At 50.3% G+C, this 27,470-nt stretch overlaps 1 protein-coding gene across 1 annotated transcript in view; it reads right to left on the reverse strand.

The window, feature by feature from the left end:
• LOC124271312 (coiled-coil domain-containing protein 150-like) overlaps positions 1-27,470 on the reverse strand; it is a gene marked incomplete at its 5' end in the record, with an annotated part of 52,280 nt that overhangs the window by 23,844 nt on the left and 966 nt on the right. Inside the window, 7 exons of the mRNA XM_046706408.1 lie at positions 4,735-4,926; positions 5,777-5,938; positions 6,485-6,662; positions 12,510-12,619; positions 13,866-13,973; positions 15,031-15,167; positions 15,817-15,946. Coding sequence (XP_046562364.1) covers positions 4,735-4,926; positions 5,777-5,938; positions 6,485-6,662; positions 12,510-12,619; positions 13,866-13,973; positions 15,031-15,167; positions 15,817-15,946 — 1,017 coding nt within the window. The remainder of the gene's footprint in view (positions 1-4,734; positions 4,927-5,776; positions 5,939-6,484; positions 6,663-12,509; positions 12,620-13,865; positions 13,974-15,030; positions 15,168-15,816; positions 15,947-27,470) is intronic.

The following is a 27,470-nucleotide window of genomic DNA, read 5'->3' on the forward strand; positions in this document are numbered from 1 at the left end:
ATCAATTATGACATAAAACCCCACCCCCAACCATTACAATGGAAAGGAATGTATGGGGACATGCCAAAACAACTCCCAACCCTAATATAGCCCCAACCAGAGAAGCGTCGCGAGAGGTATAAGGGTAGGGAAAGCGTAAAAATTTAAACACTAAAAAGCCAATAACCCAGGAGTCGAGCTAATAAGTACTGCAAACAAATGCTCGAATGCACCCCTCCTGTTTGGAAGAGGGCTTGACAGGACCTCGATAAAACCCAGCTAATGAAGGTGTTCTGCCGGCTCCAAAGAGCGACAGAACCGATCTCTTCATTGAGCAGTGCCGCTGTGTATTGCCAACAAAGCGGCATCTGCCCTACCCAGTCTGCCTTCAACCCCTCGGGGGAAGGTAAACCTTAGCATTGTAAACGAACAATTACGGAAACAAGCCAACGAGATAAAGTTCGCTTGCTAGCAGACTCCCCAGTCTTCCCGCCACCAAACAGAACACATGGGTACCCGTACGGATCCCTTTTGTTCGTTTGTTCGTAACAGTTACGGGTGAGCAATCGAAAGATTGGTCCCCGGTGTGGAAGGCTGGGTAAGGGATGGAAGTTCGATATGAGCAGTCACGTGGAAAGCAATATCGAACTGAGAGTGGTAGGTATCCGTGAGGCGAATACGGACATGATCAGTATAAAATACTGTCAGTGTCAGGTCAGTGGGTATCGCATGGATGTACCCGACCCTTCTACCAGAGCTCACCACCACAAGTAAAGCCGTCTTCCACGTCAACAAGTGAAGTGAGAGAGACGATATACTTGAAAAGTCAGGGCCAGACAGCCAATTGAGAATAATTGGCAATTTTAAGGTGGGCTGGGTCGCTGCCGAGGCGGTCGAACCCTGTTCATGCCAGCTACGAAGCGATGTACGAGAGGGTGCTGCCTAGGCGTGGAACGTTGAAACGTGGAAATAGCCATGGAGTACCCGGGAATGGTGGAGGTCATAAGGCTCTCAACCAAACAAGGTTATAGTAACTCCAATATCTGAACTAAATCCGCAGAATAGGGATTATGAAATCCCCCTATCTGCACACCAGCGAGCCCCACCTATCAACGGGTGTCAAATCCCGCCTCGAAGCTAGAATTGTGTCTGCAACGGCTGCAGGAATTCCGCGTGTCTGGGGGTTAGACCCGACAGATGCCAAGCCACCCAGTGAATCAGAGGATTCGGGTGTGGCACCCCGTTCAGAGTGAGAATGTCTGGCCGAAAAGGTAATTCGAATCCCGGCGTGCGGGATCGAACACCAACCTGACTGCTGTCAATTCCAGCACATTGATGTGCAGGTTGTGACTTCGTCGTCAAGAGACTGCAGGTCGCCCAGAACATCGCCCTAACCCGGTAGGGATGTATCTGGCTGGACTGAGAGCAACGGTGTCTCCAGGGGGAGCCCCTCAGAGAGACGCCTGACGTCTGTCCATCTAACTGCGTGAGGTTGACAATTGGGCCCAGTTTCGTAAGAGTGACCAACACTGATCGTGAGGTCCCCAGACTCAACTGTTATTCTAAAACCACGATGAGCCAGTCACCTAGGTACGGATGACAACACCGGCACTGCGATCTGGCTATCTGAGCTGTAATAAACCTTAATTTGGTGAAGACCCTTGGCGCCATAATGTAGCCTAAGGGGAGCACATGAAACTGGTAGCACGTCCCGTCAAACAAGAACCGAAGGCAAATCTTGAAAACAGGGTGCAATGGAACAAGGAGGTACGCGACCTCGACAGATGAGATCACCGAGTGCGGTGTCTCCATCTTGAAGGACAGTACCTCTATTAACTTGTTCAGCTCTCAGATGAGAATGGGTCTGAACATTCCGTTCTTAATGGCAACGAGGAAATAAATGGAGTCAAACCCCACATTTTCCTGACCATTGGAAACCACCACGCTGGTTGCCTTGCCCAGCAGAGACTGGATCTCGGCACAGAGTATTTTCGCCATCTCCCGGGAAGCCGACACTGGTGTGTGTCGCTCCGACCGGGGTTTGCGGCAGAATACAGTAAACCCCAGCAGTCGGCAACTTAACGTTTGCTGGTGCCTGGGCACCTGAGGAATTAACGAGAAGCTCGACAGACTTCCGTATTCCTCGAAGCAGTCCCGGGCATCATAGGCCCATAACCCTTTCCACCAGCTCCCTCAGCAGAGCTGAGAGATGCGCCGAGTGGAGCATACAGAGTTGAGCTGTTAAGGGGAAAGAAAGGCAGACTGACGGTAGAGTGTGAGGCCTTGTCCCGGATGCCTTGCTGGAAGCAGGCTTCCCTCCGGGAGGCGAACTCCAACGGTTCGGCTATTCGACATGGACAACACCTGAGGCAACACAGCCTATCTATCTCGCACTTGCCTCAGGGACAAACCTACTCAGTGGTAAGTTCAAAGTAGCGAAATGAGCCGAAGCTCAAATAGACTTGTCCACTGTACGAGCCTGAAACCCGGTTCCAAGGCACATGTGAGAAGGCTTTACAAATCAAGGTTTCCCAAGCACTCAGACAGACCTCGGAGTGTCGAGGTGACCGACACACCCGAACCACTCGATAGCATCTTGGTCAAGACGTCGATAGACATCAGGCCGAGACCTGAACTACTGGCGCCAGGAATCTGCGCCCTACCAGTGCCGAAGCCTGGGTCGGTGCTACTCACGGGGTTCAGAGTATATCCGCGGAGCCGAAGCTCGGCGGTTCTAAACCGAACCCCGATCCCGAGACACGTAGGAATAGCCTGATAAATCAGGGTTCCCCAAGTACTCTCCAAAAGCGCACTGAGCATATAGTCAAACATAGCCTATAGCGCTATATAAATACCCATACATACATATATATATATATATATATATATATACACACACATATATACATATATATAGCTCGGGTCGGCGGTTCGAGTTGGAACCCCGATCCCGAAACACCTGGGAGTAGCCTGACAATGCAGGGTTCCCCTGTTGTACACGGGTAGACCTCGGTGCATCGAGGTGATTACACTCAACGGCCTCTTGGCCAGGGCATCGATAGACATCAGGCCGAGACCTCAGCTAACAGTGCCGGGGATCTGCTCCGTCGCCGAGGTGTCCCCGAGCTGGTCAGCGCCGAGGCGACCGCCAGTCAGGGCACCGGCGCGGACAGGGTGAAACCTGCATCGCCGGCGCCAGGCGCCTGTGACGAACCTGAGCCCGAAGCTAGGTCGCCACAAGGCGCCGAAGGCACATCATCACCTGAGCCGAAGCCAGGATCAAGCTGCCACGGGAGGAGGCGCATTCCCCGAGCCAACCCCCCCAGATGCGTCCGATCCACCCCGACGACAGGCGTGCTGAGCTCCTTGCGGAACCCAGACAGCACCGTGTCAGAAAAAATCAGGGATTTCGCGGACGACACCTGGACCATCGAGATCAACACGTTGCAAGCCGAGCTCCTGACGGAGCCCGGACATCGCACTATCAATCATCGACTTCACATTAGTCATCTGCCGCAGCATATGTTGCTGAAATAGTGAAGCAATTGAGTCAATATTTAAGGCAGCAACATTGTTTGCGGGGGAACGATAAAGGGATTTCCTTAGAAACCTTTCATCAAATATTATCCCCTGCCTGAAGCAGATTAGTGAAAAACTAAAGAAAGAATGCGCGTGAGGCGCAGGAACCCAGACAAAAAACACAACCTCGGCCACTATGAGCCACGTTCTGCGTAAACGTATGAAATATGTATATGTGTAACATAACACAACATAATGTAACAGGAATATTGACGCAAGGGCGTTTATTATGAACATCCTTGATCGTTGTGAGCGTCCTCGGCTAAACACTGGAGGCACACTTAATGATCATCCTGTGGCGGTAGTGTGCACGGCACAACGCACAGGGCTTAAACTGCAACAAACAGAACCATGCCAGTGTTACTAGCAGGAACTGTGAAGCAGCAAACATATAAACACAAGTAAATAGCAATAAATAACACGCATGGGCGATATTTAAATGCTACAAGCTACAGCCATTTAAATACTAAACATACAATGCAAAGCAGAAAAAAGGCTAGCCGCACCTGCGTGTACATACTAGTGATAGAGTAAGGTTGAGTGATACAAAACGAACACTATCAAAATTACTCAACACATCTTACCACAAATTCGCTGAAAAGAAAGAGAATTTAGGCAAGCCTACCATATAATATGCAAACATAATATATGAACTCCCTACTACAAGCTACCAAGAACATATAGCAAGGAAACCACGATCGCTCGGTCCGCCATTTTGCCTGCCACAAGGCTGGAAAACAGAGAACCCACGGCAAAGTTACAACAAAAGATGAATGAGAATATCAACATATGAAGTCCATCTAACGCCCGTGCGTAAAGAAAGGAACCATACATACAGATTGAGACTCTTTTACACTCATCGTAACGGTAGGACAGCAAACTCGAAACGAACACCACGCACGTCTATTCAACAGAACGACAGCATGAAAAGTGAGGTACGAGGTAGACGGTGAGAGTTACCTGCTCTTGGCTGTAGGGGGTCCGGTGGGGCCCTGTAGGGGTGGTCTCACAAGACAAAACGAGTTTTTTGTTTTGTAAATATTTTATTAAAAAATATAGTTACAACTGTCGTAGGATTTAAAATGGACATTTAAATGCTTACATGTACCCCAAGAAGGACTTCTTCTGAAAAAGAATTATAAGGTTTGTCAGATTATTGTAATTTGGGCAACTTACACTGCTGTATTTCTCCTGGAGGGCATTATTCAGTTTCTTGAGATGACCTGCATCAAGCTGACCTCTTGTGGCAAGGTCAAGGTCATCTTTGAACTGGTGTATCTGGGACTGCAGACGTCCATTCTCATATGCCAGCTTGTTCTTTTGCTCCATCATCTCCTTCAGTGTTGAGTGGACTTTCTTGTGGCTCAACTTCAAGAAATGAGTGTAACTGTTGATAGGTCTTGAAGGGCTATGCATAAAATATTTTCTGAGTATGACCGAAATAACACAACTGGACACCCTAAGCACTTCTCAGAATAAACTGGCTTTCGGCTATGCTTGCATCAGCGGCAAACAGAAGAGACTTACTGAGTTTTTTATGGATGAGTCTCATTTGCTATTGAGTCTACTTCTGAGGTTACAAGAGCAGAAACCTTTCTCACAAAAAAAAAATACAAGCAGGGGAGAATATACTTTGGCATCATTGGCCATTATGTTTCAGAGAAGTTTACGTCCAGGCGCCTAAGTATAATTTTGCGCCTAAAACCAAGAGTGAGTGAGCACAATTTTATGCTGTGTTTGCAATATTCTTGCAATATCAGGCCAGAATTCACGTGTTGCTGTCCATATTCAGCCAGTCTCTCCAGGAGGTCTGCCTTCTCCTCCAGCCTTCTGTCCATGACTCACCTGTTGCTGCTCGTATCCAGACAGTCTCTCCAGGAGGTCTGCCTTCTCTCTCTCCAGCCTTCTGTCCATGACTCACCTGTTGCTGCTCGTATCCAGACAGTCTCTCCAGGAGGTCTGCCTTCTCTCTCCAGCCTTCTGTGCATGACTCACCTGTTGCTGCTCATATTCATCCAGTCTCTCCAGGAGGTCTGCCTTCTCTCTCCAGCCTTCTGTGCATGACTCACCTGTTGCTGCTCGTATCCAGACAGTCTCTCCAGGAGGTCTGCCTCTCTCTCTCCAGCCTTCTGTGCATGACTCACCTGTTGCTGCTCGTATCCAGACAGCCTCTCCAGGAGGTCTGCCTTCTCTCTCCAGCCTTCTGTCCATGACTCACCTGTTGCTGCTCGTATCCAGACAGTCTCTCCAGGAGGTCTGCCTTCTCTCTCTCCAGCTGTCTTTGTGTCCCATATAATGTGTCCAGTTCCACTTTGGTCTCCTCCAGGTCTGTCTGTAAGACCACCCTCTCCTCCATCAACGTGTCCACGGTCTGGTTCACCTACAACACAATCAGCAGACATTACAGCAAGTGGGTGTGTTCAACTTCACTTGGTTTGATAAACTGTCACATGACATACTCAGAGACAAGTGGTGTAACAATATGGCAGTACATTATTGTATGCAATGTGATTCATCTGCAAAAAGGGAGAGAATATGAACTTATGAACAATAAGTATCAGGATACATGGGCAGAAAATCAGGAGAGTGACAAGTAAGGCTGGTCACATGACTGTTTGCACGGGAAAAGGGCAAAAGGGAGGTAACTCGTGGGTGAGTGTATTTTTATGTCCGCTTCGGGAACTTCAAGGGATTCAAGTGTTCCACTACCATTCGAAAGTGAAAGGGAGATAAGCAAAAGATCATGAGTCAGGATAAGAAAAAATTGTATTGTACCTTTATTATTGGGATAAGTATCTTATCGTGGCCTTAATATATGATAACACCTCTGCTGAGGACACGTGAGAAAGTGTTAACAATCAAGAGAAAATTCTTTTGATGTATTAGCTTCTAGCAGCGTAGTTCTGGCTTGGTTGTATGTACTGACCTCCTCCAGCAGGTTCTCCTTGTCCCGGAGGATGTTCTGCTTCTCGTCTTGCATGCCATGCAGCTGGGTCCGGAGGGAGTTCAGCTCTCTCTCCAGACACTCAGCCGCCTGTGAGAACTCCACGTCCTTCTTCATCATCTCGTCCTTTGTGGAACTCATTTCTTTCTGCAGCATCTCTCTGAAGTAATGCAGGTCAACATCTCTGAACTCTGATGAACATTTAATTCTGCTGTATTATCCTAAGCCTAAATTTATACAAACCTCTAGAGGTTATGAAGTCTTTGAAGTAAAGTCCTCCTTGGGGTACATATAAGCATTAAAATGTCCATTTTAAAAACCTACGACAGTTGTAACAATATTTCAATAAAATATTTTACCAAACAAAAACTTGTTATGTTTAGTGAGACCACCCCTACAGGGCCCCGCACAGGGCCCCCTACAGCCAAGAGCAGGTAACTCTGGCTGCGTACCTCGTATCTCACTTTTCATGCTGAACGTGTCAGACAGAATGAGGGAGGTGGGCCATACCTTTCTGGAGGATTTTTTCTTCAAAGAATTCATAACCTCTACAGGTTTGTATAATTCTTTTTCAGAAGAAGTCCTCCTTGGGGTACATATATGCATAAGACAGACTCCCAACGATGTTGAGTCGGGAGCGGTATTCTGTCTGGCTAACATACCCCCTAGTTCAGTCGAAGGCACAGCCGAAGCCGCGACAGAGAGAGAAAATACACTTACCTAGTCACCTGACTGCCAGGCAAAGCAGGGAAAAAAGGAGCCTAGCCGATAGGCTATTGGTGGAATTTGTAATGACGGACGTAAGTCCCACCCCCAACCATCAAAATGGGAAGGAATGTATGGACGAGTCCAAGATATATCATTCATAAACCCAAACCAGCGAAGCGTGGTGCAGGGATGAAAACAGTGAATATAGCGTGTGATAATCGCTATAGTCAATAGAAAACGGTAAAAACCACCACCAATGTGATACCGCCACCGATAAAAATTGAGGAATGTTATAATACCAACACCAGGATAAAAGCAATCGTGATTTCTAAGGCTCATTCGGCTAGAGAATCACGACCCTGCCCACTGGTGAGAACTGTCTGGCCAAACCGAGCACGCTCCCGTGAGTGTTTGTCCAGTTGATAATGGCGGATGAACGTACTCGGTCGGATCCAGATAGCCGCTGAGCAGATCTCCTCAATGGGCAGTGCCGCGGCGTATGCCTTAGATGTCGCCACTGCCCTAATCGAATGAGCCTTTAACCCCTGAGGGATAGTTAACCCTTTGTGAGAGTAACTCATACAAATGGCAGAGACAAGCCACCTAGATATGGTCTGCTTGTTCGCCGGAAGACCAGCCTTACCACCGCCATAACAGAACAGCTGCTTATCTTTCCTGAGAGCAGCCGTTCGTTTGATATAAGCCTTGAGAGTCTTACGGACATCTAAGACGTGAGCACGTCAAAGAGAGGTACCGGACGATGGAGGCTGAATGAAAGCTGGCAGTTCAATAGGCGCCGTTACATGAAAGGCGCCTGCGACCTTAGGACGGTAAGAGTCTGGCAACCGAATACTGACTCTGTCAGGATCCGCGGACATCGCATGGATATCGCCTACCCGCCTGCCAGACGTTACCGCCACAAGAAAGGAAGCCTTCCAACTTAACAGCTGGAGTGAATGAGACGACAGATCGTGAAAGAGAGGACCGGACATCCAATCAAGAACGATTGACAAGTCCCACGGGGGACTAATCCATCGGACAGTCGGACGGATTATGTCCACGCCTGCTAAAAAGCGCTGCACCAGAGGGTGCTGTCCAAAGAGAGCACCGTCGGCAGGGATATGGAAGGCAGAGATTGCCGTGGAGTAGACCCAGATAGTAGACGCGGCTAAGCCGGCTTCTAACCAAGACTGTAAGAACTCCAGTACTTCAACTACAGTTGAAGAAAAGGGATCAAGAATCCCTCTGCCGACACACCAGCGCATATAACAGGCCCATCTATCCTCATATTGAACGTTTGTCGAATCCCTCCGTGAAGCCAGAATTGTGTCTGCAACCGGTGCAGGAATTCCGCTCGCTTGGAGGCGATTCCAGGACAGAGGCCAGGCCACCCACTGAATCCTGGGATTCGGGTGCGGCGCTCCGTTCTGGGATAGTAAGTCCGGTCGAAAGGGTAATAGTACAGGAGGCTGAGCCAGAAACCTGAGTAGTACCGGAAACCAGCTTTGAGCCGACCAAAGAGGCCCAAGGAGCACAAGAAGTCGAGCTGGTTGGGTGGCAAGCTGCGAGAAGACTTTGGGAATCAGGGGTAGTGGTGGGAACGCCCACAGAACCCTGCCCGTCCAGTCGAGCGAAAACACTGGAATCTGGTTCGTGCCCCCAGAAGCAAACAGATCCACCTGGAACGATCCGAACAACTGGGAGATAGCCCCGAATATCTGCCGATTGAGCATCCACTCGTCCGGGGCCAGGATACGCCGAGAAAGTGCATCTGCTCGAACGTTGTCTGCCCCTGGGAGATAAACAGGCATCACCCGTATGTCGAACCGGTCGCACCAGAGCAGAAACTGCCACGCCTCCTGCAGGAGAGACGGGGAAACCGTACCGCCCTGCTTCAGGATATAGGTCATCGCCGTCTGGTTGTCCATCTCTAGACGAACCACACGGCCCCGAACCTGCTCCCAAAGTCGTTCGAACACCAACCTGACTGCTCTCAATTCTGGCACGTTGATGTGCAGTCGCGCCTCGCTCTGTGACCACAGGCCTGAGACCGACAGGTCGCCCAGCACACCCCCCCACCCTGTGAGGGAGGCATCTGTCTGAATCGAGAGATCTGGCGACGGGATGTCCAAGGGAAGCCCCCTGGATGAATTCCCTGCCAGTGTCCACTGAAACCACCTCTATTGCTGCCTTGTCCAGTAATGACTGGACCTCGGCACGGAGCACCTCTGCCTTCTCTAGGGCAGCCGGCACTGGAGTGCAACGGATCCCGGAGAAGGGGGTGGGTCTCGCTTCCACTGTGGCATGTGGCCTTCCCTGAGCGTGGACAGGACCCAGAGATTAGAAGTGACTTTTTCCCATTCCGACAGGAAGAGAGAACGTCGACCACCCACAGGGATATGTGGCATGAGACAATGGATACCCGAGGTTGGCAGTACTTTGACTGGTTGATCTGGTACCAACAAGGGCTCCGGAGGAATTATAGCTGGGAAGCCGGGGCTGACTTCCCCTGCCCTTACCCTCCGCGACTGCAATGGCTGAGCCCATTTAACAGGTTCCTTCGCCGCGGCAGAAGGATATGCGGAGGTAAGTACCGGGGGTCACGCACGAGACATGTGAGGCTGTTCCAACAAGGGCTTAGTGTCCTTGAAGGTTGATACAGCCTCCGCGGCCTCCCGGACTACTGTAGCTGCCACGGGGAACAGGGTAGAACCCATCCGGAACGGCAGCGCCAGTAGAGCCTGTTGCATGGCAGGAGAGTACCTCGCCATAGAAAGCCACAGGCGACGGAGACCCATAACCGCCGACATCATTTGGCAAGCCGACGACCTGATAGAGTCGCGCGCCAGATGTGATTGGACCTCCGTCAATTGTTTTGCCAAGTTGGAGGGAGACAAATCTTCCTCGGCCCCACCCACATCCAGTAGTTGCCTCTGCAACACCGAGATGTAGGCGGAATGTATCGTTACTTTAAGGCACTGAACCGCATTCCGGTACTGCTCTTCAAAGGAACGATAAGCGGATTTAACCCCCCAGGACAACTGACGCGCAGACACAATCGTCGACCACTGGGGGGTTATATAGGCCAGCTTCCCCCATGAGGTACAAACGGTCCAGTTTGGGTAAATTGAATCTGGACCTGGTACCACAGAGGAGGGGGTTTATAACCTCAGACAAAACTGAAGGTAATATACGAAGCCTAGTGTCAGCCACCTTGGTTGGAGCAAAAGCCTCCCCTGGGAGGCGAAACTCCTGAGGGTCGGGTGCGCCAGCACCGACAACTACCTGAGGCAGGACCGAGGCAATACGCTCCTGTACCTGTCTCAGGGACGCTCCGAGTGGAACCGAAGGTGTACCCAACCCTCCCCGACCCTCATCCTCCTCCATAGCCTCCTCGAATCGATCCTCCAGGACGAGGTCTCTGTAACCAGAGAGAGCTCTGAGGGATCATCCGAGGGGTCTACAGAGAGGGACAGAGCAGAGCCGAAGTTGCCCGGCACACCCGAACCAAGACTCGAAACTGAGTCGCGGTGGCGTGACGAGGAAGAGCCCGAGCATAATGATCCCAACACCGAATGGCCCGGCAAAGCCGGCGCAAGCGGTCGGACCAAATGCGATGATGTAGCGGATACTACAGGGACTGAGCCTGCAAAACCGGTACCAACTACTGAACCAGTCCCAGAGCCAAGGCTTGGGCTGGTGGTAGTCACTACAGCGGAGGGGTGGCCGGCAACCGTGACGAGACTCGGGCCGACACACCCCCGACAGAAATCCCCACACCAGAGCCTGAGCTAAGGTTGGGGACACTGCCCGCCATAGATCCGGACACCCCCTCCGTACCTGGCCGGACGCCAATCTCCTGATGGAGACCGGCCATCGCATCAGACACAAGAGAGTGGACCGAAACCATTTGCTGCTGCAATAAATCCGAGATTAATTCAAAGGTTAGCGTGTTTGAAACTGGGACATGAGGGGGTGAAGGTGCCTGCGATGTGGAGGGGATGGATGGTGAAGGGATCGAAGACCCCGCACCCTTCGCCCGTTTAGGAGCTGTATCCCCCGATACAGACTAAGCAGAAGCCTTCTTTTCTTAGGCTTTTACTTTCTTTATCCTTAGGAGGCTCCTGTCCCAAAATGTCCCCCGCCTGAAGTAAAGGCGTGTAAAACATCATATCAGCACGCCTGGACTTTATAGTACGCTGGGAGAAAGCCTGACATGGTACAACCTTGTTCATCATGGGCTTCCTCCGCCAAACAACGCAAACATATAAGGTGCCGATCCTGAGGAGATAATGTAGCGCTACAGGTAACGCGCCCCTTGGGCTGCAAAAAACAGAACCGCGCTATGACTAATAGCAAGGACTGTTTGATATAATGTAATATGCACACAATAAAAACAGAAAAAATACAACGCACGGGCTATATTTAACAGCTACAGCAAAGCTATTAAATACTAGCATAAAGCCACAATAGCGAAGCGTAATTGTGTACATAGCTGACAAAGAGCAACATATGTGAGCGACACGTAAACGAACACTCCATAAAATCACTCAAGTAAAACTTACCAAAAACCCGCTGAAAAAGAGGAATTTAGGCAAGCATAATATACATAATGAAATATCAGCACCCTTATAACCCGACTACAAGGCTATGGAAGCCAGCAGAAGGGATAGCAAAAGGACCCCGCGGTCCGCCATCTTGCCTGCCACATGGCTGGAGACAGCGAACACGCCCGCAAGGTTACAACAAATCATGAATGAAAAAAGTCATACGAAGATTCCAGCTAGCGCCCGTGCGAAAAAGAAGGAACCATACATACAGGATTTGACTCTTTCTCACTCATTCTCAATCGTAGTTTCGCAAAGACGTGTCTTCCTGGACCATGCACAACCGAATAGGTCAACGACAGCATGAAAAGTGAGGTACGAGGTACGCAGCCAGAGTTACCTGCTCTTGGCTGTAGGGGGCCCTGTGCGGGGCCCTGTAGGGGTGGTCTCACTAAACATAACAAGTTTTTGTTTGGTAAAATATTTTATTGAAATATTGTTACAACTGTCGTAGGTTTTTAAAATGGACAGTTTAATGCTTATATGTACCCCAAGGAGGACTTCTTCTGAAAAAGAATGATGCAGGCCTTCACATGCCAATGAAACTGACAAGAATGGGGTCAACATAGCAAGAAACAGAGTCAGGGTGAATCTGGGACTCCAGGCCAGGGTTTCTAGCACATCTCAGGAAACTCTTCACAGCAAACTAAGATGCCTTTATCCGTAAAAGAAAAAATCATGCATGCTCTTACATTTTTTTCTTCATGTCTTCATTTTCAGCTTGAGCTTCTCGTGCCCGACTGCGAAGTTTCACAGCCTCCTCTTCCAGGGCCAGACGCTCATCAACATGGGTCTTCTCCACCTGTGCAGATATAATCACTGTATGATATTCTGATTACAATAAAGCTAAAGACAAGACATCATAGAGGGTTTTGCTTAATCAGGCAAGGAAAACACAGTGTAACCTATCAATGGCTATTGGCATAATGTGGGAGGTGATCAAACTATCAGGCAGACACCCCAACATCCACTCAACAAGAACATACATGGAATATTTCCTACTATTTTCACCATTGTCTTCCTTTAAAAGGTGAGGTGAGGTGAAATTTATACAAATCTTTAGAGGTTATGAATTCTTCGAAGAAAGTCCTCCTTGGGGTACATATAAGCATTTAAATGTACATTTTAAATCCTACGACAGTTTTAACTACATTTTTTAATAAAATATTTACAAAACAAAAAACTCGTTTCGTCTTGTGAGACCACCCCTACAGGGCCCCACCGGAACCCCTACAGCCAAGAGCAGGTAACTCTCGCCGTCTACCTCGTATCTCACTTTTCATGATGAACGTGTCAGACAGAATGAGGGGAGGCGGGTGGCCGTACCCCAAGGAGGACTTTCTTTAAAGAATTCAAAACCTCTACTGGTTTGTATAATTCTTTTTCATCAGAAGTGAGGTGAGGTGAAATTGGGTTTAACGTCGTGCTTGAGAATATTTCGCTCATATGACGACGTGCATGCGTGTATATGTGTATGTGCGGCTGCTTGTACTAGCCCAGACTTAAGCTGGTTTTATAGTGCTAGCCCACTGAGATACCATGCCGCAGCATGAATACCCTACTAAGACATATTATACTGACTCCAAGCCGACCAGTCCTTGTTTTACCCATTAATGCCGAGAGCCTGGCAGGGACCACCAAGTACTATATTTTAACGTCTTTTGGTATGACGCGGTCGGGGTTCGAACCCGCGACCTGCCGCTTTCCAGGCGGACTCTCTAACCACTACACCACGGAGGCGGCGTCTTCCTTTAAAATGAACAAAGTGTATGGGTATGGTTTCAGTTTAAAATGAACAAAGTGACATGGGTATGGTTTCAGATGTCTGTCTGACCCATTAAAATTGCATAGTTTTCAACACTTTTTCAAATATCATGTTTAAACAGCAAACAAGTGACACATGGGAACAGAGGACACTGACTTGTACATTTGGGGATTTGAACCATGGCTTCAGTATGATAAGCCACGTCCTTAGCCACAAGGCATTTCCACTGCCTATCATCCTTCCAACATGTGTCCTATATGTAAGTCCTGTAATCAGTCCGTACCTGCACCTCTCTCTTGTGTAATGTCCTGAGATGTTCCAGTTCACTGGATGTGGTGTCCAGTTGGCTGGTCAGTCTCTGGTTGTCACACTCCAGTTCCTGACTTCTCATCTGCAACACAGAGCAAACACTAGTAGCATGTCTACCATGCTGTCTGGGCAGTCACACAGTTACCAACAATCTTATCATTATAAACACATGATTCTCACATCAAGCATGGAGTACTTGAAACCCAATGAAGTGTCATCCATGAGGTACTCGGGACCTACACTGCCCTAGAATCCCAATGAAGTGTCACCCATGAGGTACTGGGGACCTACACTGCCCTAGAATCCCAATGAAGTGTCACCCATGAGGTACTGGGGACCTACACTGCCCTAGAATCCCAATGAAGTGTCACCCATGAGGTACTCGGGACCTACACTGCCCTAGAATCCCAATGAAGTGTCACCCATGAGGTACTGGGGACCTACACTGCCCTAGAATCCCAATGAAGTGAAGAGGTACTGGGAACCTACACTGCCCTAGAATCCCAATGAAGTGTCACCCATGAGGTACTCGGGACCTACACTGCCTTAGAAATCCCAATGAAGTGTCACCCATGAGGTACTCGGGACCTACACTGCCCTAGAATCCCAATGAAGTGTCACCCATGAGGTACTGGGGACCTACACTGCCCTAGAATCCCAATGAAGTGTCACCCATGAGGTACTGGGGACCTACACTGCCCTAGAATCCCAATGAAGTGTATCCCATGAGGTACTGGGGACATACACTGCCCTGGACTGACTGACTGAGATTAGTTTTACTCCGCTTTTAGCAATATTCCAGCAATATCACGGCAGGGACACCAGAAATGGGCTTCGCACATTGTGCCCATGTGGGGAATCGAACCCGGGTCTTCGGCGTGACGAGCCAACACTTTAACCACTAGGCTACCCTACCACCCCACACTGCCCTGGAATCCCAATGAGGTGTCAGCCATTGTAGTATTAGTATACACATTACTGATCTGGAAAACTGATGCTCTAAAAGTTACTCTGAAGTCTCCTGCAATGGGGATATCCCTCAGATTTTCGTTTGACCTTTTGTAAGAACAATGATCTGCTTCTACTTAGATTGGGAATGCCAAAAGAAAATCTTTCCAGTTTTCAGAACTACATTTCACCTTATTCTGGTCAATGAGTATCTGTGTCTTCTCCACCTGGGAGATAAGTTCCTGGTACTGGCTCTGGAAGCGACTCAGCTCTGTTGTGGCCACCTGCCTCTCAGCCTCTGCTGTTTCGTACTGGTACTGCAGTTTCTCTGTGGACCCAAACACAGATAGCACTATTATTTCAAGTCCACCAAAGTGTTCAGAATCAGTTCTTAAGATGCTGATAATCTGAGTGGGTGAATGTTAGTAGAGTCAGCAATATTCCAGCCACATCACTGCTGCAAGTACTTATGTCTTAATCAGACAAACTAATGATTGATGTTATGATGATTGAGTGCCTCAAGTGTCTTTCTGTAAACCATTCCCATGTGACATCAAGCAACACAACACCATCACAACTGTAACCAGGGTAACAGATGATCACTGCCCACACATCACATGGATGTCCTCTATATCCACAGCAACAAATATCTGAGTTAAAAGTCACATTGCCACGGAACAATATTCCAGCCATACAACAGTGGAAAGGACTGACTGACTGAGTTTGGTTTTACGCCGCTTTTAGCAATATTCCAGCAACATCACGGACGGGGAACACCAGAAATGGGCTTCACACATTGTGCCCATGTGGGGATTCGAACCCGGGTCTTCGGCGTGACGAGCCAACGCTTTAACCATTAGGCTACCCCACCGACCCACTGTGGAAAGGAAACAAGTCTTGTTAGACACACCAGTTAATGACATCCTGAACATCATGAATGTCACTGTCCTCGAGATCGATATTCATTTTGAGCATACCTCGCAGATGGGTGAGCTCGCTACATCTCTCATCAAGCTGTCCTCGCATCTTTTGCTCCTTGCCAAGTTCATCAGACAATCTCATAACCTCTGTCTTCAGACTCTTGCACGTGCTGGTCAAGTTGTAAACCTGTAAATGCATCATGTATATTTTACAGAAACACCATCTTACAACTGGGGTGTCGGCGAGGAGCCTAAGCCATGTATGTATCAGGCCGGAAGCCAAACTTCTACATCAAGTCACCAGAATTAAAGCATTCCCCATTCATCATGTTTATGTCAATACACATAGTTACACATATTTCACAACACAACAAACAGAGGAATGTAATGATAAGACCACCCCTACAGGGCCCCACCGGACCCCCTACAGCCAAGAGCAGGTAACTCTCGCCGTCTACCTCGTACCTCACTTTTCATGCTGAACGTGTCAGACAGAATGAGGGGAGGCGGGTGGCCGTACCCCAAGGAGGACTTTCTTCAAAGAATTCATAACCTCTACAGGTTTGTATAATTCTTTTTCAGAAGAAGTCCTCCTTGGGGTACATATAAGCATATGACAGACTCCCAAAGATATTTGAGACGGGAGTGGCATTCTGTCTGGCAACAACTAAACCCGTGGTGGAGTGAAATCTACAACCGATACGGAAATAGAAAAAACACACTTACCGAGCCACCTGACCGCTGATGTCAATCAGGCAGGGGCGTGGCTAGGGCGGGAACTAGAGAGCCCAAGCTTATACGTCAATTGGCTCAAATCAATTATGACATAAAACCCCACCCCCAACCATTACAATGGAAAGGAATGTATGGGGACATGCCGAAACAACTCCCAACCCTAATATAGCCCCAACCAGAGAAGCGTGGCGAGAGGTATAAGGGTAGGGAAAGCGTAAAAATTTAAACGCTTAAAAGCCAATAACCCAGGAGTCGAGCTAATAAGTACTGCAAACTAATGCTCGAATGCACCCCTCCTGTTTGGAAGAGGGCTTGCCGGGACCTCGATAAAACCCAGAGAAATTATTAGCCTTGCTAAAAACTTTCTGAGGAAATCGAACGAGTACAAACGCCATGCATTGTACGAGTGAAAAACAGGATAAAACACCCCCACCAAACACTCTCGGCGTGAGGAGGGTAAGTGTAGACCACCATCCCACAAAGTGCTGATTAACACAGACTCCCAAATACCGAAGTCTCGGGAAGAGGGAAAAACTGTTAGCGTACAAAAATCCCCTGAATAGCGAAAAGCGTAGCCGAACATGTGTTGGCTCACTATTACACTAACCTGGTCACGTGACATGCGGCTCAAAGAGAGGCATACCAAACAGTGACCCGTGGGGGGTTCGTACCCAATTCCGTCGCAAGACGGGTTAATAGCATATGACTGGTTATAGCGTTCAAACCCGCCCCGCCCTCTTGCCTTTAAGTGAAGAGGACGTAAGGGACGTATGTACACCCAAACCCGACCCAACCCGAAAGGGTGGTAAGGCTTATACGATGTAGTGATATGAACCATATCGACATTGAACACAGAACCGATACCAATGACCAGTTACTAACTTGGTCAGGGTGGCAGGACACTCTCCACTGGAGAGAACCGAAAGACCGAACCGAGCACGATCCTTAGAATGCGTGTCAAGTCGGTAATGGCGAATGAAGGCGTTCTGCCGGCTCCAAAGAGCGACAGAACCGATCTCTTCATTGAGCAGTGCCGCTGTGTATTGCCAACAAAGCGGCATCTGCCCTACCCAGTCTGCCTTCAACCCCTCGGGGGAAGGTAAACCTTAGCATTGTAACCGAACAATTACGGAAACAAGCCAACGAGATAAAGTCCGCTTGCTAGCAGACTCCCCAGTCTTCCCGCCACCAAACAGAACACATGGGTACCCGTACGGATCCCTTTCGTTCGTTTGTTACAGTCACGGGTGAGCAATCGAAAGATTGGTCCCCGGTGTGGAAGGCTGGGTAAGGGGTGGAAGTTCGATATGAGCAGTCACGTGGAAAGCAATATCGAACTGAGAGTGGTAGGTATCCGGGAGGCGAATACGGACATGATCAGTATAAAATACTGTCAGTGTCAGGTCAGTGGGTATCGCATGGATGTACCCGACCCTTCTACCAGAGCTCACCACCACAAGTAAAGCCGTCTTCCACGTCAACAAGTGAAGTGAGAGAGACGATATACTTGAAAAGTCAGGGCCAGACAGCCAATTGAGAATAATTGGCAATTTTAAGGTGGGCTGGGTGGCCGCCGAGGCGGTCGAACCCTGTTCATGCCAGCTACGAAGCGCTGTATGAGAGGGTGCTGCCTAGGCAGAGCACCATCGAACGAGGTGTGAAACGTGGAAATAGCCATGGAGTACCCGGGAATGGTGGAGGTCATAAGGCTCTCAACCAAACGAGGTTATAGTAACTCCAATATCCGAACTAAATCCGCAGAATAGGGATTATGAAATCCCCCTATCTGCACACCAGCGCGCCCCACCTATCAACACACTGAACGGGTGTCAAATCCCGCCTCGAAGCCAGAATTGTGTCTGCAACGGCTGCAGGAATTCCGGGTGTCTGGGGGTTAGACAGAGACCAAGCCACCCAGTGAATCCAAGGATTCCAGTGCCCTGTTCCGAGAATGTCTGGTCGAAAAGGTAGTGTGTCGCGGCCGAACACCAACCTGACTGCTGAGTGAGGAATGTCTGTCAAGAGATCGCAGGTCGCCCAGAACATCGTCCCAACCCGGGAGGGATGTATCTGGCTGGACTGAGAGCAACGGTGTCTCCAGGGGGAGCCCCTCAGAGAGACGCCTGACGTCTGTCCATCTGACTGCGTGAGGTTGACAATTCGGCCCAGTTTCGTAAGAGTGACCAACACTGATCTTGAGGTTCCCAGACTCAACTGTTATTCTAAAACCACGATGAGCCAGTCGCCTAGGTACGGGTGAGAACACCGGCACTAGCTGCGATCTGGCTATCTGGGCTGTAATAAACCTCAATTTGGTGAACACCCTTGGCGCCGTAATGTAGCCTAAGGGGAGCACACGAAACTGGTAGCACGTCCCGTCGAACAAGAACCGAAGGTAAATCTTGAAATCAGGGTGCAATGGAACAAGGAGGTACGCGACCTCAAGGTCGATTGACGTGCGCCAATCCCCTGTCTCGACAGATGAGATCACCGAGCGCGGTGTCTCCATCTTGAAGGACAGTACCTCTATTAACTTGTTCAGCTCTCAGATGAGAATGGGTCTGAACATTCCGTTCTTAATGGCAACGAGGAAATAAATGGAGTCAAACCCCACATTTTCCTGACCATTGGAAACCACCTCGCTGGTTGCCTTGCCCAGCAGAGACTGGATCTCGGCACGGAGTATTTTCGCCGTCTCCCGGGAAGCCGACACTGGTGTGTGTCGCTCCAACCGGGGTTTGTGGCAGAATACAGTAAACCCCTGCAGTCGGCAACATAACGTTTGCGGTGCCTGGGCACCTGAGGAATTAACGAGAAGCTCGACAGACTTCCGTATTCCTCGAAGCAGTCCCAGGCGCCATAGGCCCATAACCGCACTCATCATTTGGCTGGCACAGCTACAATGCAGTCCCTAGCCAGATGAGAGTTGACCTCCGTCAGATGCCGCCCAGAGTCGCCGATGAAAAATCACCGGCGCTCTTTCCCCTTTCCACCAGCTCCCTCAGCAGAGCTGAGAGATGGGCCGAGTGGAGCATACAGTTGAGCTGTTAAGGTGAAAGAACGGCAGACTGACGGTAGAGTGTGAGGCCTTGTCCCGGATGCCAACGGTTCGGGTATTCGACGTGGACAACACCTGAGGCAACACAGCCGCGATTCTATCTCGCACTTGCCTCAGGGACAAACCTACTCAGTGTTAAGTTCAAAGTAGCGAAAAGAGCCGAAGCTCAAATCGACTTGTCCACTGTACGAGCCTGAAACCCGGTTCCGAGGCACATGGGAGAAGCCTGATAAATCAAGGTATCCCAAGCACTCAGACAGACCTCGGAGCGTCGAGGTGACCGACACACCTGGCACACTCGATAGCTTCTTGGTCAAGGCGTCGATAGACATCAGGCCGAGACCTGAACTACCGGCGCCGGGAATCTGCGCCCTACCAGTGCCGAAGCCCAGGTCGGTGCTACTCACGGGGTTCAGAGCATCCGCAGAGCCGAAGCTCGGCGGTTCTAGACCGAACCCGATCCTGAGACACGTAGGAGTAGCCTGATAAATCAGGGTTCCCCAGTACTCTCCAAAAGCACACTGAGCATATAGTCAAACATAGCCTATAGCGCTATATAAACACCCATACATATATATATATATCGGTGCTAGTCCGATCTCTGGTCCCGAGACACATGGCATCGGAATGTCTACATCGCCTTTTGGCGCTCCATTTTCGTCCAGCGCTTGTAGATACAGGATAGTTCATTTGGTCCCACGATACATCTGTTTTGCAAACCTGTGGATAGCATAGATCCCTTCTGGAAAGTCTACACATTTCTGGATGGCGGGCGTCTTTGGGCGATGGATTTCCTAGCCTTTTGTAGTTCTAGATATTCTTCGTATTCCGACATGTTCTCTATTTCCTCTATCTTCCTGCGCTCGTCCAGATGCTCCTTTCCCATAGGAGATGCCACTACCTGTATTTTCTTCCAACGAATCTCTTTGCCAGTTTTGTCGAAGAACTGCTTCGAAGTTGCAAACGACGTTGTAAACGACTTCGAAGTTGCCGACTTTGTTGTCTTTACCCATGTGCAAACATGGTTGCAGACTGAGTGGGTGTTGTCCAGGATGGTCGGTTTTCCGCTATCGATAGCTTCCACAAGATCGCCTTTTTCAACAAATTCATGTTGGCTACAGAGGAATTGCACAAGCTGTTTGCGGTCTAGGACGCCGGAATAGTCTCGGGTGTAGTCGATGCTGTAGATCCCTAGTCCGTTGCCTTGTAGTTTTGTTTCTAGATTGGAGTCGGTCGATCGCGATTCCGGAGACGTCCACTTTGGCCACGAAGACTGCAAAAGGGGTTTCGTCGTTGTTTTGAGCTTTCCATGCTCGTAGCGATTTCTGCCGGGTTTCGCTTTCGATCTTTTGGATCATGCTGGCAATAGCTCCTACACACCATGCGGAGAAGTGTTGCATACATTTTGGTGGCTTCGGTATGCTCTTTGTAGGTGGTACGTAGTATCCAGTGGAGTAGTCGACGATTGTTTTCGTGTGGCCGTGCTCTCCCGTTGTACATTGGACGCTTCCCTTGTGCTTCACGATGTCTTTGTGAGATAGATAGCCAAACACGGAGAGGTCGTCGACAAAGGCTGGAAGACTGGAGAGTGGTTGCAGGTGGGTTTCCCCCGAGATTTCCGGCAAGATAGTCTACCATCGAGATATCGGACACAAGGTTGTTGTCGTGCGTGTTTTCCAGTAGGAGGTGGTGTGCGATCGATTTGCTGCACCGAATGCCCATTTCTTGGAAAGTTGCTGCGATTTGTTTTGCCATAGTTGTTGTTGTCGGAGTGTATTCTGTATACTGTAGCAAATCCATATGTCTAATTGGAAGTTGGAGCATCCTTGGTGTCGGGTCGATAAAATAGTTGCTGAAAAAATATGTAGCCCTAGCGCAAATGAGATTCTTATAACGCTATAGCAAAACGGCATTGGGAACACTCTCGATGACTTCATTAGATTAATTAAGACTTAATTACAACAAAAAGTTGAACATTTTGCCTTTTCCCGACTGACCCCATGCTCACTTAAAAGTCAATTCTTCAGAAACTATTTGACCGATTTTCATCAAATTGTGCATGCAACTCAGTAGTAGTATACACAATGGGGCTACAATTAGGGACTTCCCAAGGCCTCCATTTAAACATTTTTTTAGACAAACCTATAGAAGAGAATCGTCCTTGGGGTACATATAGGCATTTTCTGTGGCTGAAAATGTCCTGTGACAGTTGTATCAATGTTTTAATAAAAATATTGTACAATAAATAAAATCTTTTTTATCTATTATACGGCCCCCACCACGTGGAGTTACCTCCCTACTACGCATGCGCAGCCAACCAGGTAAGCACCTAGGCACATATAATCATTCCTTCTGCTGAATAAATCAGTGAACCGAGTTGCGGGAAGGTGGGTGGCCCTACCCCAAGGACAAATCTCTTCAAAGAATTCTAAACCTCTACAGGTTTGTCTAATTCTTTTTCATAGAGATCGTCCTTGGGGTTCATATATGCATAAACTCAGACTCCCAAAGACCGGAGGCCAGGGAGGAGGGAATTCTGTCAAAGTACACATGAATAGCAATCGTTAGGAATAATGTAACAGACGCCACAACACTGACGTGTCCCGCAGCTTCTGCGAGAGGCATTATGGGAGGGTAACTGACAGGGAGGATAAGTACTTAGAACCGACCTCGTAGGTTAAGCATAGCAAGTTTGCACACAGTGCGAAAGTAAACAACCCCGCCCACATGATGGTCTATTAGAGAGCACCGTAGGGGGGAAAAACCAACTCACCGACCATAATCTCCAGAGAGAATCGAAAGGAGTTAGATCACACAACAGCAGAAAATATCAATAAAACAATTGAAAGCAGCGTCAACTACCCAGATAACCAAGATTCACTGGGTCAGGGTGGCAGTACACTGTCCACTTGACAGTGAACAGAACGGCCAAAACATGCACGATCACGTGAATGTGTATCGAGCTGATAGTGCCTGATAAAAGTGCTAGGCCTGCTCCAAATAGCGGCAGAGCATATCTCTTCAATGGGTAGTGCTGATGCAAAAGCTGTTTGCTCGCCGGCACACCAGCCTTCCCGCCACCGTAACAGCAGAACAGATGGGTACCCGTATGGATCCCTTGTGTTCGTTTGATATAGACCTTGAGAGTCTTTCGGACATCCAACGGGTGAGTGCTCGTTGGAGAGGTCCACGATGTGGAAGGCTGGGTAAGAGTAGTAAGTTTGATATGAGCTGTCACATGGAAAGCGTGATCGACCTTTGGACGGTAAGTATCCAGGAGGCGAATACTGACACGATCAGGATGGAACACAGTCAGCGCCGGGTCTGCCGACATAGCATGTAAGTCGCCGACCCTACGCCCAGATGTTACCGCCACCAGAAATACAGCCTTCCATGTTAACAACTGAATGGAAATAGCCGATAGACGTGAGAACGTAGGACCGGACAGCCAATCTAGCACAATTGACAAATCCCAAGGTTGGCTGGTTCGCCTGACAGCAGGTCGAACCCGATCCACGCCAGCTAAAAAGCGCTGCATGGGAGAGTCTGCCCCAGAAGCGCACCATCGATAGGGGTGTGAAAAGTGGAAATAGCGGTGGAGTAGCCACGAATGGTCGAAGCCGCCAGGCCTTCTTCCAAACGAGCTTGCAAAAACTCCAATACTCGGACTAAATCCGCAGAAAAGGGATCTGCAAACCCCTTATCTGAACACCAGCGCGCATAGCGGGACCACCTATCCTCATACTGAACGTTTGTCGAATCCCGCCTCGAAGCCAGAATTGTGTCTGCAACTACTGCAGGAATTCGCGATGCTTCGAGGCTAGACCTGACAGAGGCCAAGCCACCAGCTGAATCCTTGGATTGGGGTATGCGCCGCTCTGAGTGAGAATGTCCGTCACAAAGGTAATACAACAGGAGGCTGAGCCAGAAACCTGAGAAATTACCGAAACCAGCTCTGTGGTGACGCCATAGTGGCCAGTAGCACAAGTAGCCGAAATGCCGGCTGGCGGACAGCTGGGAGGAGGACCCGGGAAGCCAATGCCTCTGGTCCGGGTATTCGAGCAGAACACGGGTATCTGATTCGTCCCGCTGGACGCAAACAGATCCAACTGGAACGATCGTACAACTGGGAGATACAACTCCGAATATCTGCCGGTCGAGCATCCAGTCGTGCGGGGCCAAGATCCGCTGAAAGAGAGTGTCTGCTCGCATGTTCTCCAGCCCCGGGAGATAAACAGGAAGCACCTGACAGTCGCACTGGTCGCACCCGAGGAGAAATTCCCACGTCTCCCGAACGAGCGCTAGGGACACCGTTCCGCCTTGCTTCAGGATGTACGTCATTGCCGTACGGTTGTCCAACTGAAGACGAACCACCTGGACCTGAACATGCTCTCGGAAGCGCTTGAAAACCAACCGCACAGCTCTCAGTTCCAAGATGTTGATGTGAAGGCGGGCTTCGGCTTCGGACCAGAGTCCGGACACCGACAGACTGCCCAGAACACACCCCCAGCCCCTGAGGGACGCATCGGTTTGAACTGTAAGAGCTGGCGTCGGATTTCCAAAGGGATCCCCTTGGAGTGATTCCCAACATTGGTCCACCAATGAAGGTGAGGAGGCAACCACCCGGGGACTGTGAGACTCTGCTCCAGATCCTCCGAGTGAGCCCACAGACTCGCCAAAGCTTGCTGCATAGGGCGCATCCTCAACCGCGCCCGCCACACTACAAAGATAGTCGCCGCCATATGGCCCAGTACACGCTGGTGCCTGGGGCTGGGAGAGGAACGAAGACACCATCTCCCGTACTCTGGTGACCCGGTCGGGCGACAAGGAGACAAGATCCTTGTGAGTTTGGAACCGCGTCCCGAGAAAAACCAAGTCCTGGGTGGGTACCAGGTCGGATTTCTTGAGGTTTATGATCCACTCCAGTCGAACTAGAATGTCTATCACCGTGTGAGTAGAATCTAGGCGCGCTGGCTGAGTTAGCACGCTGAGCAACCAGTTGTCGAGGTAAGGGTAACAACGCCTTCCTTGCAATCGAGCGAGGGTAGCTGGCACTAACATGAGCTTGGTGAACACCCTGGGGGCGGTGGATATGCCGAAGGGGAGCACCGTGAATTGGTAATTCATCCCGTCGTAAGAGAACCGGAGGTACTGCTCGAATGATGGATGAATGGGCACGCTGGGCTGAACAGAGGAGATCACCGAGCGAAGTGTCTCCATCTTGAAGGATGGAACCTCTAGCATGCGATTGAACCCCTTGAGGTTGAGAATGGGACGGAACCCGCCGTCTTTCTTCGGGACGAGGAAGTACGTGGAATAAACTCCCACCTGTTCCTCGCCCGGTGGTATGCGCTCTATTGCGGACTTGTCCAGCAATGCCTGATCTTCGTCCTGCAGTACACCTGCCCTGACCGGACATGACGGCACCGGAGTGCGACGTATTCCGGTGAAATCAGGCAGGCCTCGCTTCCACAGTGGTAGATGGCCAACACTGACGGTGGAAAGCACCCAAGTGTTGCTGGTAGCCTTCTCCCTGTCCGGTAGCAATAGAGAGAGGCGGCAAACCACTGGGATGTGTGGTAAGAGAGCGTGAGTGGTCCCGTGCAGACAAACTGACTGGGACGGACCCATGGCGACAGCCTGTTGGGTTAACGGGAGGTCGGGGCAGACCTCCTGCGCCCGCGAAAAGGCTGGGAGCCAGACGAAGAGGACTGCTCCTTGCCCTTACCTTAGGCAGGACGGCTCCTCCGCCTGCCCCTGCTCAGCGGCCTAAGCCAGCCGGCAGACTCGGGTGTAGGCTGCACCCCGGAGGAGGAAACCGTGACAGGAGCGCGGGGCGAGAAGCCCGCGGGTGCTCCAACAAGGCCTTAGAGTCCTTGAAGGAGGTAGCTGCAGCGGCAGCCTCCGGAATGACCTGCTGAGCCCCAGGAAACAACGTCGCTCCCAGACGGAACGGAAGGCCGAGCAAGGTCTGCTGTGTTGCTGCCGAGTAGCAAGAAGTTGACAGACACAGCTTGCGCATCCCCATGACTGAGCACATCACCGTAGACACCGCGAACCGCAAGGAGTCGCGCGCTAGGTGGGCCTGTACTTCGGATAACCGGCGAAGCAGAACAACATGCGGGGACACGTCCCCAGTGTTCCCTTCAGCCTCCAGGGCCGACCTCTGAATAGAGGAAAGGTAGGCCTCGTGGATCACCACCCGCACCTGCTGCATGGCATTCCGATAGACTTCCTCATAAGTACAGTAAGCCTGCTGCAGGGGGGCGCCCGCAAGGGCAAACGGCGGCACTAAACGCCCTTGCTTGGCAACCAGGGCTGCACCAGAGGAAGCCGAGCCACCCCCTAGGGCGACCGAAGTGAACACACACTTGTCAACCACCGGTACAAAGAAAAGCGAATCGTCCCCCAGCTGGTACCTCTTGACGAGTTCGGGCAAGTCGAACCGGAGGCGTGTCCCAACCAGGAGGGGATCCATCATGTCCTGCACAAGGGACGGCAAGATGCGGAGCAGTGTCTACGAGGGTTGCCTAGGGGCAAACGCCTCGCCCAGCAGGCGGAACTCAGATGAGTTCCAGTGACTGGTGGGCACTGCGGCCTGGGGAATGAACTCAGCATTACGTTGCCGCACCTCCTGGAGAGCCATCGAGAAACGGAAAGTGCCCTCCGGCTCCCCGACCTCCTCAACGTCCATAGACTCGGCACTCAGAATCCGGGACTCCTGGCGAAGAGGATCCGAACCCCGACCCGGTGGGAGGCCGAGCACCAGACACAGAGGGAAGGGAAGAGCCGAAGGAACTCCCCGCTCCGGCACCCGACACCACACTCGAACCCCGGTCCCGAGACACGGGAGGAAGACCGGGAAGAACTGGCTCCTCCGCTCTCATGGGGCGGGGCGGTGCAGGGAACGGAACCCCAGGAATCCTCAACGGACCCTGCGCCAACACCGAAAGGGGGACTGGGAGCGAACCCTCCCCCTCCGCCAAGGTGTCCGGACCCGAAGCCAGAGGCAACGGATCGACAGACGCCTCCAGGCTAAGGGATCGAGCCGGGCTCGGCGATCCCACCCACGGACTCTCCGTCCCCTGCTAAGAGTGGGCAAGGAACTCTTGAAGGAGACCTCCAACGGACTCATGAATAAGGGACTTCACTGACTCCATATGCTGCTGGAAAAGTTGCGTAATGAAAGACATGTCAAAACCACTGTGTGATTGAGGAGGCGCCTTAGACGACTTAGCTTTTTTGGCCGGTTTAGACATTTCTTTGCTTTAGACGGGGGGGGACCTCCTGGGTCAGTTCCCCTCCCGCCTCTCGCAACTCTTTATAGAAGAGAAGATCCGCGGCCCTCCGTTTCTGGGCCCGGGGGAAGAAGGCCGTGCAGAGTTCGCAGATGTCGGGATTATGGCCGACTTTTTCAAGGCAACACAAGCACTTGTCATGCTTATCAGCTCGGGGGATGCTCTGCCCACAGACAGAACATCCATTAAACGCCTGAAAGCAAACACGCAAGCATGTAGCTAACAGCGGAGCCAGACGCATAAATATACATGTACAAAACATTGAAAATTACGTGAATGCGACCACGGGAAGAAATACTTGGTTAATAACGCAATATGACAACCACGTGGCATGCTAAACTTCCCGCCATGGAAAAGCAACACGTGCGTAAACCACGGAGAAGCGAGCGTACAAATTTAATACAAAGTCACAAATATGAGAAATAACCACAAAAGTCTTATAAAACTGTTCCGTCAAGGACAAATAAAGACCATACATACAGGTGATGTCTCAGACATTATTCTCTTTAGAACAAGATATTCAGCAATGGCAACTCTACACATCTGGAACGGTTGAGTGACAGCAGAAAGAAAATGATGATAGGTGCTTACCTGCGTAGCAGGGAGGTAACTCCACGTGG

The sequence above is a fragment of the Haliotis rubra genome, unplaced genomic scaffold, assembly GCF_003918875.1.
Source record: "Haliotis rubra isolate DU_JTF1 unplaced genomic scaffold, ASM391887v1 Scf16, whole genome shotgun sequence".
In the NCBI taxonomy this organism is placed as follows: domain Eukaryota; kingdom Metazoa; phylum Mollusca; class Gastropoda; order Lepetellida; family Haliotidae; genus Haliotis; species Haliotis rubra.